The sequence below is a fragment of the Amphiprion ocellaris genome, chromosome 3 (assembly GCF_022539595.1).
Source record: "Amphiprion ocellaris isolate individual 3 ecotype Okinawa chromosome 3, ASM2253959v1, whole genome shotgun sequence".
Lineage (NCBI taxonomy): Eukaryota > Metazoa > Chordata > Actinopteri > Pomacentridae > Amphiprion > Amphiprion ocellaris.
Window position 1 is genome coordinate 35,835,299 of NC_072768.1, and position 13,823 is coordinate 35,849,121.

The window sequence follows — 13,823 nt, forward strand, 5'->3', positions numbered from 1 at the left end:
AATGTCAAACAAATACACAAAAAATCTGCTAAAACATGTATGGTTAATATTTTCCTCAGTGGTAAAAACATGTATTGCTCTTTAAACCGGAGGTTTTCGGCAGGTTGTGGCGGGAATCCAGCCGCTGTCCAACAAGCTAACTAGCCGATTAACTTCTTCAGGTTAGTTTATTTATCATCTATTTAAGTTTACTTATTCAGAGGGAAATCTTGAAGACTGACGAGAGATCCGTTTGAGTTTAAGACCGAATAAATCCGAGTTATGTCGGTTTTTATGCGAAACAGCCGCCATTAACTGCAGCTGCAGCTAATATTAGCATTGCTCACTGTTAGCTGCCGCCATTAGCAGTAATTTGATCCTTTAGCCGCTACAGCTAATATTGGCATTAGCTCGTCGTTAGCCGCCGCCATTAGCAGTGACATGATCCTTTTGCCGCTTCAGCTAATCTGCTAATATTAGCATTAGCTCGCCGTTAGCCGCCGCCATTAGCGCAGCCTGGTGTTTGTCCTGTACCAGCTAAGAATTTCTGCCAACAGAACATCCAGGAGGAATGGCTACAGCCAGGAAACAGAAGAAGAAGAAACTTCTGGAGGAAAAATCTAAAAAAGATGTTTATGATTTTACTGAAGAGGATGTAAAGAAGGACCTGAGTGGCTCCAAGGACGAGGCCAGAGAAGGTAAGTTAGCTAATGTTAGCTAGCTAGAGCCAGTATTGGTAATTCTGAACACACTTTAGTTGGTCAGATTTGCTTTTTATCTCCCAAAATGATATTAGACATACAGTATACAGCAGAATTAGTAAACCCCTGTGCAAAATCAATTAAATATCAAATTATTCAGGACTGTATTATCTTACACTAATCATTTGAACAGTTGGGCATTTGCTCCGCTGTAAAATTCAAAAGGAAGAACTCAGTGCATTACTGAGGTTTAATTCTTTGATATTTTCATTACTTCATTTGTCCACATTTTATTTTTGATTTTGAAACTCAACCTTCCTCAGCGTGGAGGATATAAACTTTCTAAGTAGATCTTCTGCAACTCTTCAGGAACTATTTTTTGAGCTTCTTTATGCTGTACAGGTTGTGTTGCTCTAATTTTTAAATTTAAAATACAGGTGTCCTGCTGGATTTTGTGTATTATATTATTACCTTATTATATTATCTTGAACGACCTGAGGGATTTTTTTTTATTGATAACACTGGATCTTTTTTACACTCATGACGAGAGAATTTGGTTTCAATGAAGGTTGTAGCTGTAAAATCAGAGAATATTATGTTATGAAATGAGCAAAATTTCATATCCACAATCCTCAAATCCTTATTTATTTAGTCTGGGAATGAAACCGCGTATAACATGAGAACCATTTTCTCCTCCAAAAACAAAAAGTCTATCAAGACGATAAGTTTGTGCTCCTCCTTTGATGTATTTTTATTATTGCCTTCTGGTTTTGTTAATATACGCTGTTCACTGGTATTTGTTTAACCTCAGAGGTTACCAGTATTTTTTTCTTTTATATTCAGGTTTTGCATAGTAAAGAACATTTTAAAATAAAGCTCACACAGAAGTACTTTTTAAGACGTTAATGTTGACTTTTATTGTTCCAGATGAAACTCCAATAGTAGAAAAACTGGTGAAGAATAGATCTGCAGCTGACTTTGAACAGGAGGAAGCAACCTGTGCTGTCGGGTACGACTTATTTCTTGAATAATTCATAGTTTTTGTTACCCCTGTTATAATGTCCCACAGACAAGCCTTTAAAACAAAGAAATCCTTATATTTTAGAATCTCAAAATAGCAAATATGTGACTAAAAGGTTATTCTGCTGTCATTGTAGTTGCTGTTTAATTTTCACTTAAAAGAATAATGAATTAATCGTTGCAGCTTTTAGTTTTATTCATGCTTCATTTAGCTGTAAGAATGTGTGCTGATGATGTGCACTTCATACAATAAGTAACTTTTGTCTTTACACATATCCAGAAATGAGGTGCAGTCAATGTTGGAGAAATTTGGAGGTAAGAAGCTGTTTTTATTTTATTTACTCTGAGTAAATAAAGACTTCTAGCATGAATACAGTGCATTAAGAGCACATTGATCTTAACAGGTTTCTTTAAAAAGTTAGAAATTGCACATTATTAATAAATTCTGATTGTATCTAGTTCTGTGTTATTTGCTCCCGTTGTTGGCAACTGTTGTTTTTTCTTCTTTTTTCTGGTACACTGGTGGTTATTGTTTATCTCTTTGTAGTCATTTTGCGTCCTTTGTGATGTTTTCTTGTCTCTTTGTCATCGTTTTTCATCTTTATGGTTGTTTTTTTTGTCTTTTTGTGGTCGTTTTAGGTCTTTGTGGGATTTTCTTTTTTCTTTGTGGTCATTTTTCATCTCTTTGTGCTTGTTTTTCATTCTTTGTGCTTGTTTTTTTGTCGTTTTGCGGCCGTTTTAGGTATTTTGTGGGTTTTCCGTGTCTCTTTGTGGTTGTTCATTCTTTGTGGTTGTTTTTTGTCTGTTTTTGGTAATTTCGTGTCTTTTTGCGGGTTTTTCCTTGTCTCTTTGTGGTTATTTTTCATTGTTTGTGAATGTTTTTTGTCTGTTTTTGGTCATTTTGTGTCTTTGTAGGGTTGTCTTGTCTCGTGGTAATTGTTCGTCTCTGTGGTTGCTTTTTTAGTCTTTTTGAGGACATTTTTCATCTCTTTTTGGTCATTTTGTGTATTTTTGTGGTCATTTTGCATCTTTTGTGGGGTTTTCTTGTCTCTATGTGGTCATTTCTCATCTCTTTGTGGTTGTTTTTCACCTCTTTGTTGTCATTTTTCCATCTCCTTGTGGTCATTTTGTGTCTTTTTGTGGGGTTTTCTTATCTCTTTGTGGTTGTTTTTTTGTCTTTTTGTGGTAATTTTAGGTATTTTGTGAGTTTTTCTTGTCTCTTTGTAGCCATTTTCCTCTCTGTGGTTTTTTTCATTCTTTGTGCTTGTTTTTTGTCTCTTTTTGGTAATTTTGTGTCTTTTTGTGGGTTTTTCATGTCTCTTTTTGATCATTTTGTCTCTTTGGGATAATTTTTGTCTCGCAGCAGGGTTTTTTTTTGTCTCAGTGGATATTTTCTTCTGCTCTTCACTGTTCTATGTGCTGTTTGCTTCCAGCTGACATCAGTAAGGTGCTGCAGGTGAAGAGGAAACGTCTGGAGTGTCTGACGAAGAACTACATGAAGGGAAGTCAGCACAAACTGGAACAGCGATGGAACACACATCACAGCCAGAGGTTTGTCTTTCCTCAGAGAAACCTGATCAGACTATTGATTGATTTAATCTTTGAGAAGTGAGAAAGGAAATTAAGTGCAATTGTTCCTCGACAGTTAAAACACTCTCCATTCATTCTGTTGTAAAGCTTGCAGTGATGGATGTTAAATGATGATTTTACAGCTTTTAAAAAGCAATTTAACAAACTAATTTGGACAAAAGCTAAAGAGATCAATTAGTGAAACGTAAAGTAGATTATCAAACTTAAATTTGCTTTTCATGCTGTAGTAGAAACGTATTTGTGGTTTTTGATGCTGACTATAAGTGTGTGTTTGTGTTTGCAGACAGAAGATGACTCAGCAGTACTCTGAGCAGATGTCGGCAGCCCTGCAGCAGTGGGAAACCGAAGCCGTACGAGCTAAAGAGCAGGAGGAGAAGCTCAATGTCAGTTCACTCTCTTGGTTGTTTGGTTAAATAGAACCATTTTATCATTAATATATAGACTGGATATGTGTTGCAGACGTCAATAATTCAAATCTTCCCTGTTCAGAACTCCACATCATAATTTTTTTAGGACAAATGACGTCACTTTTGCCATTCATGTGTTTCTCATTACACACATTTTGTAGTTTATTATATAGTTGATTATTTTCAATATTAGATTATATAGTTTTCGATTTTCAATTTTATTTATATAGCGCCAAATACAGGTCAAATTGTCTCAAGACGCTTTACAGAACCCATATTCCTGAACCCCCAGAACAATCCTTAAGGCAACAGTTGGCAAGATTGAACTCCCTTTTAACGGGAAGAAACCTTGAGCAGAACCCGGCTCTTTATGTGGGGGAATCCATCTGCGGCTGGCTTGTTTTGCACACACGGTTTGTTCGATGACCGTTGGAAAGCAGAAAATCTAATGATCCTCTCTGTTTTTACAGTTTCTGTGTCTGATAAGCGATGTCATTTTAGTGTTTCTTTTAAATTTTATTATTTGGAGAAAACCTCCCTTTAAAACCCGCTTGCAGAGATTCGCAGGGTTAATCTTGTTCTTATTAGGGTTGATAATCACTGTAATTGCACTTTGAGTTTGCAGTAATCTGTGAATGTCGCAGATTTCAGTAGTGTTTAAGTTCACCTATATGTCTATTCATCGATTCAGTCGTCAACCAAAATCTATTTGAATTGAAAAACTTGCATGAACTAAAAAGGGGATTTGATGCATTTTTCAACTCGGCCCAAATCTGTATGTATATAGCAGGAACAAGCAGGTATTTATATATTAGTTATGTGACATTTTGGTGCCTTAAATAGACGTCCAGCAAACTGAAATATAAAGTGAAACGCTCCAAAGGGATCACTGACAGAACATCTTCTGTTTACTGATGAATGTAATCCCCTGGAATCCTTTCCCCTCAGATTAACTTCTGCTAGACTGTGGCCTCTAGAGCTCGTTAGGTTTACAATCTGCGCTTTTTGTCCACAGAATCTGTTCCGGCAGCATCAGAAAATCCTGCAGCAGGCAAGAGTCACTCAGAAACAGAAGCTGAAAACCATCAAAGAGCTGTACGAGCAGCTTGTAAAGGTAAAAACCTGACTGAATGCAAAGCAACACCTACCTGCAAAGCCATTTCAGCCTCTTAAAAGAAACTAAGAGTACATTTGGTTTATCATTATTTGCGTTTTAGCAGCAGCATCATGATACAACTTTACAAAGAGGAAATGTTTTAACCAGTTTATTGTGTGGTTTCATATACCCAGCTAATGAACATTTTTGTTCGTCAAATGGTTGGAATTAAAAGGGGAAACTGCTGAATAAAATGATTCTAAAAGACATCAGAGTAGCTTCATATCTGGTGTTTTATGGTGGGACAACTTCGCTGCACTTCACCTGTGAAAGACGTGCAGCTAAAGATTTAGAAAGTTAAGTAAGGATGCTTTCAAAATTGCAGCCTTGAAGAGGTTTTTCTCAACATCTTAGACTCAGTCTGTCTCTTCAGACTGACTCCATGATGCTGGGATCAGGACTCTTAATGGATGTTTGGACTCCTGCTAGTCAAAATCTAAAGATCTAAAAATCCACAACTCTTCATCCAGGCTGTAGTGAACCAATGATGATCGTTTATCCTTTATCAGGAACCTCTTCTACTTTCTTCTAGAGTGTAACAGATGCTGCTTGCTAAATATTCTTTAATGTGGATGAAGACAGTTTGTGTTTGAACCGACCCCTGAATGTTTAAACGTGTTTCCTGCAGAACATGGAGGAGATGGAGAAGAGTCAGGAGGCCTTCCTGCAGGGGGCGCAACAGCAGCTGAAGAAGGAGATGGCCACCCTGCAGAAGAAGATCCTCATGGACACGGTGAGCTCACTTTGTTGGTAAACAAGTGACTGGAATAAGATCAAATTTCCAGGCAGCCTGAGTAATAAAATAAAACCTCTCAGTGTGAATCTATAATATATTGAGGAAGGAGTGGTTTTAAATGGAATTTATTTGATGATCAGAATGCAGTTTAACATGGATCCATGAGTGTACTGCTGCTGCTTGAGCTTTTACACACACAGTACTGATAAATATGAGCTTTAAGTATCTTCAAACCACAATAAATTACAAACATGGAGTCACACATTTGATTTTATTGAAACTTGTGCATCTTTGACTTTTAACTATATTCGAGTATTTAGATCATTTTGCAATGCAGAAGAATTTTGAAGTAAACACGTTATTTTTTAGGGATTTAACATGAGTTGTAAACCTCTGACAGATTGTTGAGCAGCATATTTATGAACTGATCTCAGCTTTTCTGTTAGTTCCGTTTGTCTCAATGTCTTCTATTACTTCCTGTAACCCTGACATGACTCCATGAAGCAGCTCAGATCGGGGGTGATTTCCCAAAGACAGACTTCGACTAATTTAACTCATGTTCAGATTTTAGGTAGACGTCTAAATTTACCCGTTGCACATAGCTGTTTAATTCTACAACGTTTATGAGCAGCAGGATTCTCATTAGAAGCAACAACATTCAGACTAAAATGACGACGTGTTGAAGTTAAATGTGCGAAAAATGTGCTGTAAATGGGTCGAATTTTAAAAGATCATACACTACTGGTCAAAAATTTTAAAACGTCCCAATTTTTCCAGTTTTTTAATGTATTCTAAACTTGTGACTCATCAAAGTAGCCACTTTTGGCAGATATAACAGCTGAACACACTCGAAGCATTCTTTCCACAATGGAAATCAAATATTCTTCAGAAAGTTCTTCCCAATTCTGTTGCAGAAGTTCCCATAAATGTGTGGCATTTGTAGGTTGCTTTGCTTTCACTCTTCCGTCCAGTTCATCCCAAACCAGCTCCATGGGGTTTAAGTCTGGAGACTGGAGACTAAGCTTACCATCTTGTTCTTTTGTTCCTAAGGTAGTACTGACATAGCTTGGACTTGTGTTTTGGGTCATTATCTTGCTGTAGGATGAACCCCTGACCAACTAGGAACATACCAGAGGGTACTGCATGGCGCTGCAGAATGCTGTTGTAGCCGTTTTGGTTCAGGTTGCCTCTCACTCTGTACAAGTCACCGACCCTGGATCCAGTAAAATAGACCCAGACCGTCACACTTCCTCCTCCATGTTTGACAGTTGATGTCAAACACTGAGGAACCATCCTTTCTCCTACTGGACGGTGTACAAAAATCCTGTGTGATGAACTAAAGATTTTAAATATTGATTGATCAGTCCATGATACCTTCTTCCAGTTTTCAGTAGTCCATTGGTGGCGTTTCATGGCCCAGGCAAGCCTCTTTTTCTTATTCTCATATCTTAGCAATGGCTTTCTTGCTGCAACTCCACCTGTCAAACCTGCAACTCCAAGTCTTCTCTTCACAGTTGAAACTGAGACTTCTTACTATGACCGCTATTTAGCTGTGCTTCAAGCTGTTGTCCTGTGAACTCCTATCACCAAGCTGTTGACTCTCAGAAACTTGTCTTCTGATTCTGTTGTGGCTTCGGGTCTTCCAGACCTCTTTCTGTCAGAGTTTCTTCCAGTTTCTGAGCCTTTTGATGGTGAAGAAACCTGGACTCACTGGCACCTTGGCTTTCTTCACAATTTCTCTGTAGGAAAGACCTACATTTTTAATGATGGTCTGTCTCTCTTCTATTGTTAATTTCCTTTTCCTCACCATTTTTATAGCAACACACTACTTTCTGCAGTACAATGCTGTTCAAATAATGCTCTGGAGGGTATGGTGCCACAGTGTGTTCCAACACTACTTTCATGCAGACAGAGGGGTTTGGAAGTAATGAAGAAAAGTTGGGACACCTGTAGGATTTGGTAGCATCAACTTTCAAGGCTTGATCCACCTCCATTGCTGCAGAACAGCTTGAAGTTGTTAACCCACTTCTTTTTATATAATTCTGAAATGTACATTATTTTTCAATTTTGGGTAACCTCACCTTTTTTAACCTCTGGTTGTTCACCACTTACCTTGGTACCATTTCAAGCTATTAACTGGACTTGAACTACTTCAGTTTCAATAAAAAACTGAAAAAATTGGGGCGTTCTAAAACTTTTGGGCCAGTAGTGTATCTTGGAAAATATTTGATACATCAAGCTGAAATTTCACAAACGTTTTTCTAAATACCCATAATTCATGCTGCAAAAAAAATTCAGGGGAATCGGAGAAGGTCGAACAGAAATTAAAAAGTGAATTAATGATCTGAGATGCAACGACCTGGATGGATCACATATCTCATCTGGCCTGGGAACATCTGAAATCGAGCTGGGAATCGTATCTGGGTGGAGAGACGTCTGGGATATTCTGCTTAACCTGTTGCCACGGAGACTTGTTTTAGAAAATATTTTAGATTTTAAGTTCGAAATCTTTTAAAAGTGGCCCCTGGGCTCCGTGGGGGCCAAAGCATCTGCTGTAGGTTGAGTTTTAACCAATCAGATGCCTCCTGTGCTGTTTGTAAAGTATGAAAACAAATCAAAGTGTGTTTACAAAGTACTGCAATAATAGATAATAAAACATGTGGTGGCGTTGTTGTTTCCATAGCAACAGCAGGAGATGGCCACCGTCCGCAAGTCTCTTCACTCCATGCTGTTCTAGCCTGCTGTTACCGTGGCGATGGTTCCTGTGTTAAGGATGCAGTTCTAGGTTGGTGTTACCGTGGTTACTGTGGCTGTGTAGCTGCAGGGTTGTCATGGTTACGCACTGTTGGCTTCATTTCCAGATGTCCTGTTTGCGCTGAGCCTTTGTTCCAGTCAGAGTTGGAGATTTGAGAAACTTTTTAATTGTTGTTATTTAACTGTTTTTATAGACGCTTTGTGTGGATTGTAATTTATTCGGCAGACGACTCAAAATTCACACTGGGAAAAAAAAGCCTACATCTGGAAAATTCTATCGAACTTCTGTAAGAGTAAAAAATAAGTTGTTTGTGCGACGGAGTTGGGTGCAAAGTCATTTTAAAGTGTCCCGGAGTAAAAATCATCATTAGAGCCCATACAGGTTATTCTTTATCATTTCTGAGAGGTGAATTTGAAGGATTTTATTGTCATATGCAGCAATTAGTTATCGGTACAATGAAAATCTTAATTTTCTGTGTAATGCTGTATTTACGGAAATACATTTAAATAACAAATATGAATACACAAGAGCAGTGCAGAAAGATTATATACAGAAAAAAAAACAGTATAAACAACATAAATACTTACATGCCGTTCAAACATTTGGGATCACTTAGAAATGTTATTATTTTTGAAAGAAAAGCATTTTTTTTTTCAGTGACGATAGCATTAAATTAAGCCTCCTGTTGTCCTCATTTACGGGCACCAAAAAATATTGTTTCGTTGTCTGAAAAAAATCCCAAAATTCAGCAAAAACTTCCCCAAATTTCTGAAAGTTTGCAAAACCTTTAAGAAGAAAATTCCAATAGTTCCTTAAAAGTTTCCCTGAAAAGTTTTATTTTTTTTAAAAAATCCCCAAAATTTAGCAAAAAAAATTCTTGTAAATATTTTCAAAAAATTAGTAAATATCTTCCAAAAAAATCCTAAAAATATCTAAAGTGATTCCATATATATATATCAGGAAAAGTTCTAATATTTTCTTTAAGAACATTCATATAAAAAAATCAACCAAAATCCAGCAAATTTTGCTGAATTTCTTTTTTCCACCAATAAATGTTCAGATTTCCCAAAAATACTGAAAATGTGGACATCCGAAGTTTCACTGTGAAAATAGATTTTTTTCCCCACATTTTCAAACTTTAAAACGGGTCAATTTTGACTTGCAGAACGACACGAGGGTTAATCAGAAACACAGTCTAGACATTGTTAATGTGGTAAATGACTATTCTAGCTGGAAACGGCTGATTTTTAATGGAATATCTCCATAGAGGTACAGAGGAACATTTCCAGCAACCATCACTCCTGTGTTCTAATGCTACATTGTGTTAGCTAATGCTGTTGATTGATGATTAGAAAACCCTTGTGCAGTTATGTTAGCACATGAATTAAAGTGTGAGTTTTCATGGAAAATATGAAATTGTATGGGTGACACCAAACTTTAGAATGGTAGTGTGAGAATGTAGGTGATGTTTAATATACAAAGATCAGTGCTAAATAGGCACAAAGAGAAGAAACGGTGTAAATAAAAACAATGTGCAAATGTAAACATATACAAAAATATACTGCAGTACAATATTTGACAGCATGGATTAAGACCTGCTCATCACGTTGTTTCAGTACAGGCCTTTAGAAGAGTTAGACTGGTAATATATTTACATTTTAACAGCTTTAATGACACGCATGGATTATTTATTTATTGGTTATATGGTTGGAAGGTCTGTGTTGATTGGTCGAACACAGTTTAGGACTAATTCATGGCAGCAGGAAGGTGGAAGTGTGTTTTTACAACGTTGAACTCTGTGATAAACACTGCTGCAAGCTTTACCTTTTATTTAATGAACATTTACTCAAAGTATTGGCTGCATTTTGTTCATAAAGTTGACAGTAAACTTTGCCAACATCAGTCTTTATATTACAGTTCAACAGCGAGGTAGTCTTCATGTTCTTCAGTAGTTCTACTGGATCACCAGCTGATTTAGGTCTAGTTTGAGAAATTATTATTTTGAGATGCGCTCTGTTCTTATCGTTTCACTGCAGGATTTCACCAGCTGCTAAAACAATTCTACATTTCATTTAGCAGAAGCTTTTACATCTCAGAGTAGATAGAACATAAGCAAGGATCTAGTCAGGAGAAAACAACCTGGATAAGAGCCTAAAACTAGTTCAATGTTCAGTTTATAAGTCAAATACGAGTTTTTTTATGTTATATTAATATGTAGAGTAGAATAGCAGAGTCTTCTTTTAAATCACTTCTTAAAACCCACTTTTATACACTATATTGCCAAAAGTATTCGCTCACCTGCCTTGACTCGCATATGAACGTAAGTGACATCCCATTCCTAATCCATAGGGTTCAATATGACATCGGTCCACCCTTTGCAGCTATAACAGCTTCAACTCTTCTGGGAAGGCTGTCCACAAGGTTTAGGAGTGTGTTTATGGGAATTTTTGACCATTCTTCCAGAAACGCATTTGTGAGGTCTCACACTGATGTTGGACCAGAAGGTCTGGCTCTCAGTCTCTGCTCTAATTCATCCCAAAGGTGTTCTATGGGGTTGAGGTCAGGACTCTGTGCAGGCCAGTCAAGTTCATCCACACCAGACTCTGTCATCCATGTCTTTATGGACCTTGCTTTGTGCACTGGTGCACAGTCATGTTGGAAGAGGAAGGACCAGCTCCAAACTGTTCCCACAAAGGTGGGAGCATGGAATTGTCCAAAATGTCTTGGTATGCTGAAGCATTCAGAGTTCCTTTCACTGGACTGGTCCATCAGATTGCCAGATGGAGAAGCGTGATTGGTCACTCCAGAGAAGGTGTCTCCACTGCTCTAGAGTCCAGTGGAGGCTGCTTTACACCACTGCATCCCACGCTTTGCATTGCACTTGGTGATGTATGGCTTGGATGCAGCTGCTCGGCCATGGAAACCCATTCCATGAAGCTCTCTGCTGAAGCACTGTTCTTGAGCTAATCTGAAGGCCACATGAAGTTTGAAGGTCTGTAGCGATTGACTCTGCAGAAAGTTGGTGACCTCTTGGCACTATGCTCCTCAGCATCCACTGACCCCACTCTGTCAGTTTACGTGGCCTACCACTTGGTGGCTGAGTTGCTGTTGTTCCCACACACTTCCACTTTCTTATAATACAGCTGACAGTTGACTGTGGAATATTTAGGAGTGAGGAAATGTCACGACTGGATTTGTTGCACAGGTGGCATCCTATCACAGTTCTACGCTGGAATTCACTGAGCTCCTGAGAGCGACCCATTCTTTCACAAATGTTTGTAAAAGCAGTCTGCAGCCTAGATGCTTGATTTTATACACCTGTGGCCATGGAAGTGATTGGAACACTTGATTCTGATTATTTGGATGGGTGAGCAAATACTTTTGGCAATATAGTGTATATGAGGTTTACTTTTAGCTTTATTTAGTTTTAATGTTTTATTCTGTTTTATGTCCTGTTTATTTTAGATGTTCTCTCTTGTTTTATTTGAACTTTAGCTGCCAGGTTCTTTGGTGTGATGTCGTCTCTCTAACTGTTTAATTCTCAAATTTTTGGACTTAATTTTAACCCTCAATATTATTCTTTAGTTTTCAAACTGCCTAGGTCCGTTGTTTGAGTTGCATGCTAATCTAGCTAATTATTCATTTAACCCTTGTGTTGTCCTGTGGGTCAAAATTGACCCGTTTTTTAAGTTTGAAAATGTAGGAATAAAAAATCTATTTTCACAATGAAACTTCTGATGTCCACATTTTCAACATTTTTGGGAAATCTTTGAACATTTTTTGGTGGAAAAAAGAAATGTTAAAAATGTTTCTTTAAGAACATTCACAAAAAAATCAACCAAAATCCATTGAAATTCACTGGATTTTGGTTGATTTTTATGTGAACGTTCTTAAAGAAAATATTAGAAGTTTCACTGATATATATTTAATCACTTTCGATATTTTTAGGATTTTTTTGGAAGATTTTTACTCATTTTTTGAAAATATTTACCAGAATTTTCTTGCCAAATTTTGGGGATTTTTAAAAAAAATAAAACTTTTAAGGGAAACTTTTAAGGAATTATTGGAATTTTCTTCCTGAAGGTTTTGCAATTTTTAAAAATAAATTTATTATTATTATTATTATTATTATTATTGTTATTATTATTATTATTATTATTATTATTATTATTATTATTATTATTATTATTATTATTATTATTATTATTATTATTATTATTATGTACATTTAGGCCAATAAGGCTGCAGATAACCTCAGGATGTCGTTTCCTAGCAACCAGTCAATTAGCAGAAGAGCCGCAGGTTTGATTTTAGTCCAGCAAGATTGTCCTGAATTCCTCCTCAGACAGCTTCACCAATGTTCACACCTCAAGGGTTCCACATGATAGTCAGAACCAGGAAGTCTCAGTTTCTTAAAGAACCAAAAAGTCCAGCTGCCTCCTACTGAGGGTCTGAGATGATCCATGTGAGCTCCATGACTCCATTCCTGAGCGTCCAGCTGTTCACTGACAGCAGACTGGTGAGTGTTAAAACTGTACTATAAGAAACTCTCTGCATCAACACAACAGAGACATTCTCAACTAGTAGAAGAACCAAAACATACTAAACTATGATATTTTTAAAAAGTTTATACCACACACTGTACTAACATTTTTTCTTAGATTTTACAACATACTTTACTAAGATATTTTTTTTACAACATTCTGACATTTTTATGTTTTTACAACATAAATGCAATATTTTTCACTGCATGTGATATTGTGACATTTTTTTTTATGATTTATGATGTTTTTTGTTCTTAACAACATACTTTACTGTGACTTTTTTTTTGGACATATATTTTTGACCAAGTTTTAACAACATACTAGAATATAACATTTTTTGAATGTTTTTACAACATACTATAAAATGTCATTATGTTTTTACGACATACTATGACTTTTTTTTTTTTAATTTGTATTTGTACGACATACATTGCTATGACTTTTTTTGGGAATTTTTATGTTTCAAGACATACTGTACTATGACTTTTTTGATTTTTATGTTTTACGACAAACTATACTATGACATTTTTTGTTTTTTTTTTATGCTTTTGCAACATACTATACTATGACATTTTTTGGATTTTTATGTTTTTACAACATACTATATGACATTTTTTGATTTTTATGCTTTTACGACATACTATGCTGTGACATTTTTTGATTTTTTAAATGCTTTTTCGACATACTATATTATGACATTTTTGGATTTTCTATATTTTTACAACATATTATACTATGACTTTTTTTTTTTAGATTTTTATGTTTTTAAAACATACTATGACATTTTTGGATTTTTATGCTTTTACGACATATACTATGACTTTTTTGGATTTTCTATATTTTTACGGCTTACTATACTATGACACTTTTTTGATTTTTTTTGTTTTTTCGACATACTATACTATGACATTTTTTGATTTTTCTACATCTTTATG

The 13,823-nt window shown here is 36.2% G+C and overlaps 1 protein-coding gene across 1 annotated transcript; it reads left to right on the forward strand.

Annotated features, from left to right (window-relative positions):
- Positions 1-98: 98 nt before the first annotated feature.
- sycp3 (synaptonemal complex protein 3) lies at positions 99-8,710 on the forward strand. The gene is made up of 9 exons (XM_023296296.3): positions 99-161; positions 537-677; positions 1,608-1,689; positions 1,981-2,015; positions 3,134-3,251; positions 3,574-3,673; positions 4,713-4,811; positions 5,482-5,586; positions 8,273-8,710. Exons 2-9 carry the CDS (start codon positions 551-553, stop codon positions 8,324-8,326), a joined length of 720 nt encoding a protein of 239 aa, XP_023152064.2. The 5' UTR covers positions 99-161; positions 537-550; the 3' UTR covers positions 8,327-8,710.
- The last annotated feature ends 5,113 nt before the right edge of the window (positions 8,711-13,823 follow it).

What these genes read in the sequence shown, in the direction of transcription:
- sycp3 (XM_023296296.3), top strand. Translation starts at nt 551, where the DNA reads ATGGCTACAGCCAGGAAACAGAAGAAGAAGAAACTTCTGGAGGAAAAA. An exon ending in AGCAGGAGGAGAAGCTCAAT is followed by an intron (nt 3,674 to 4,712) that starts GTCAGTTCACTC and finishes TTTTGTCCACAG; the next exon opens with AATCTGTTCCGGCAGCATCA. An exon ending in TGTACGAGCAGCTTGTAAAG is followed by an intron (nt 4,812 to 5,481) that starts GTAAAAACCTGA and finishes TGTTTCCTGCAG; the next exon opens with AACATGGAGGAGATGGAGAA.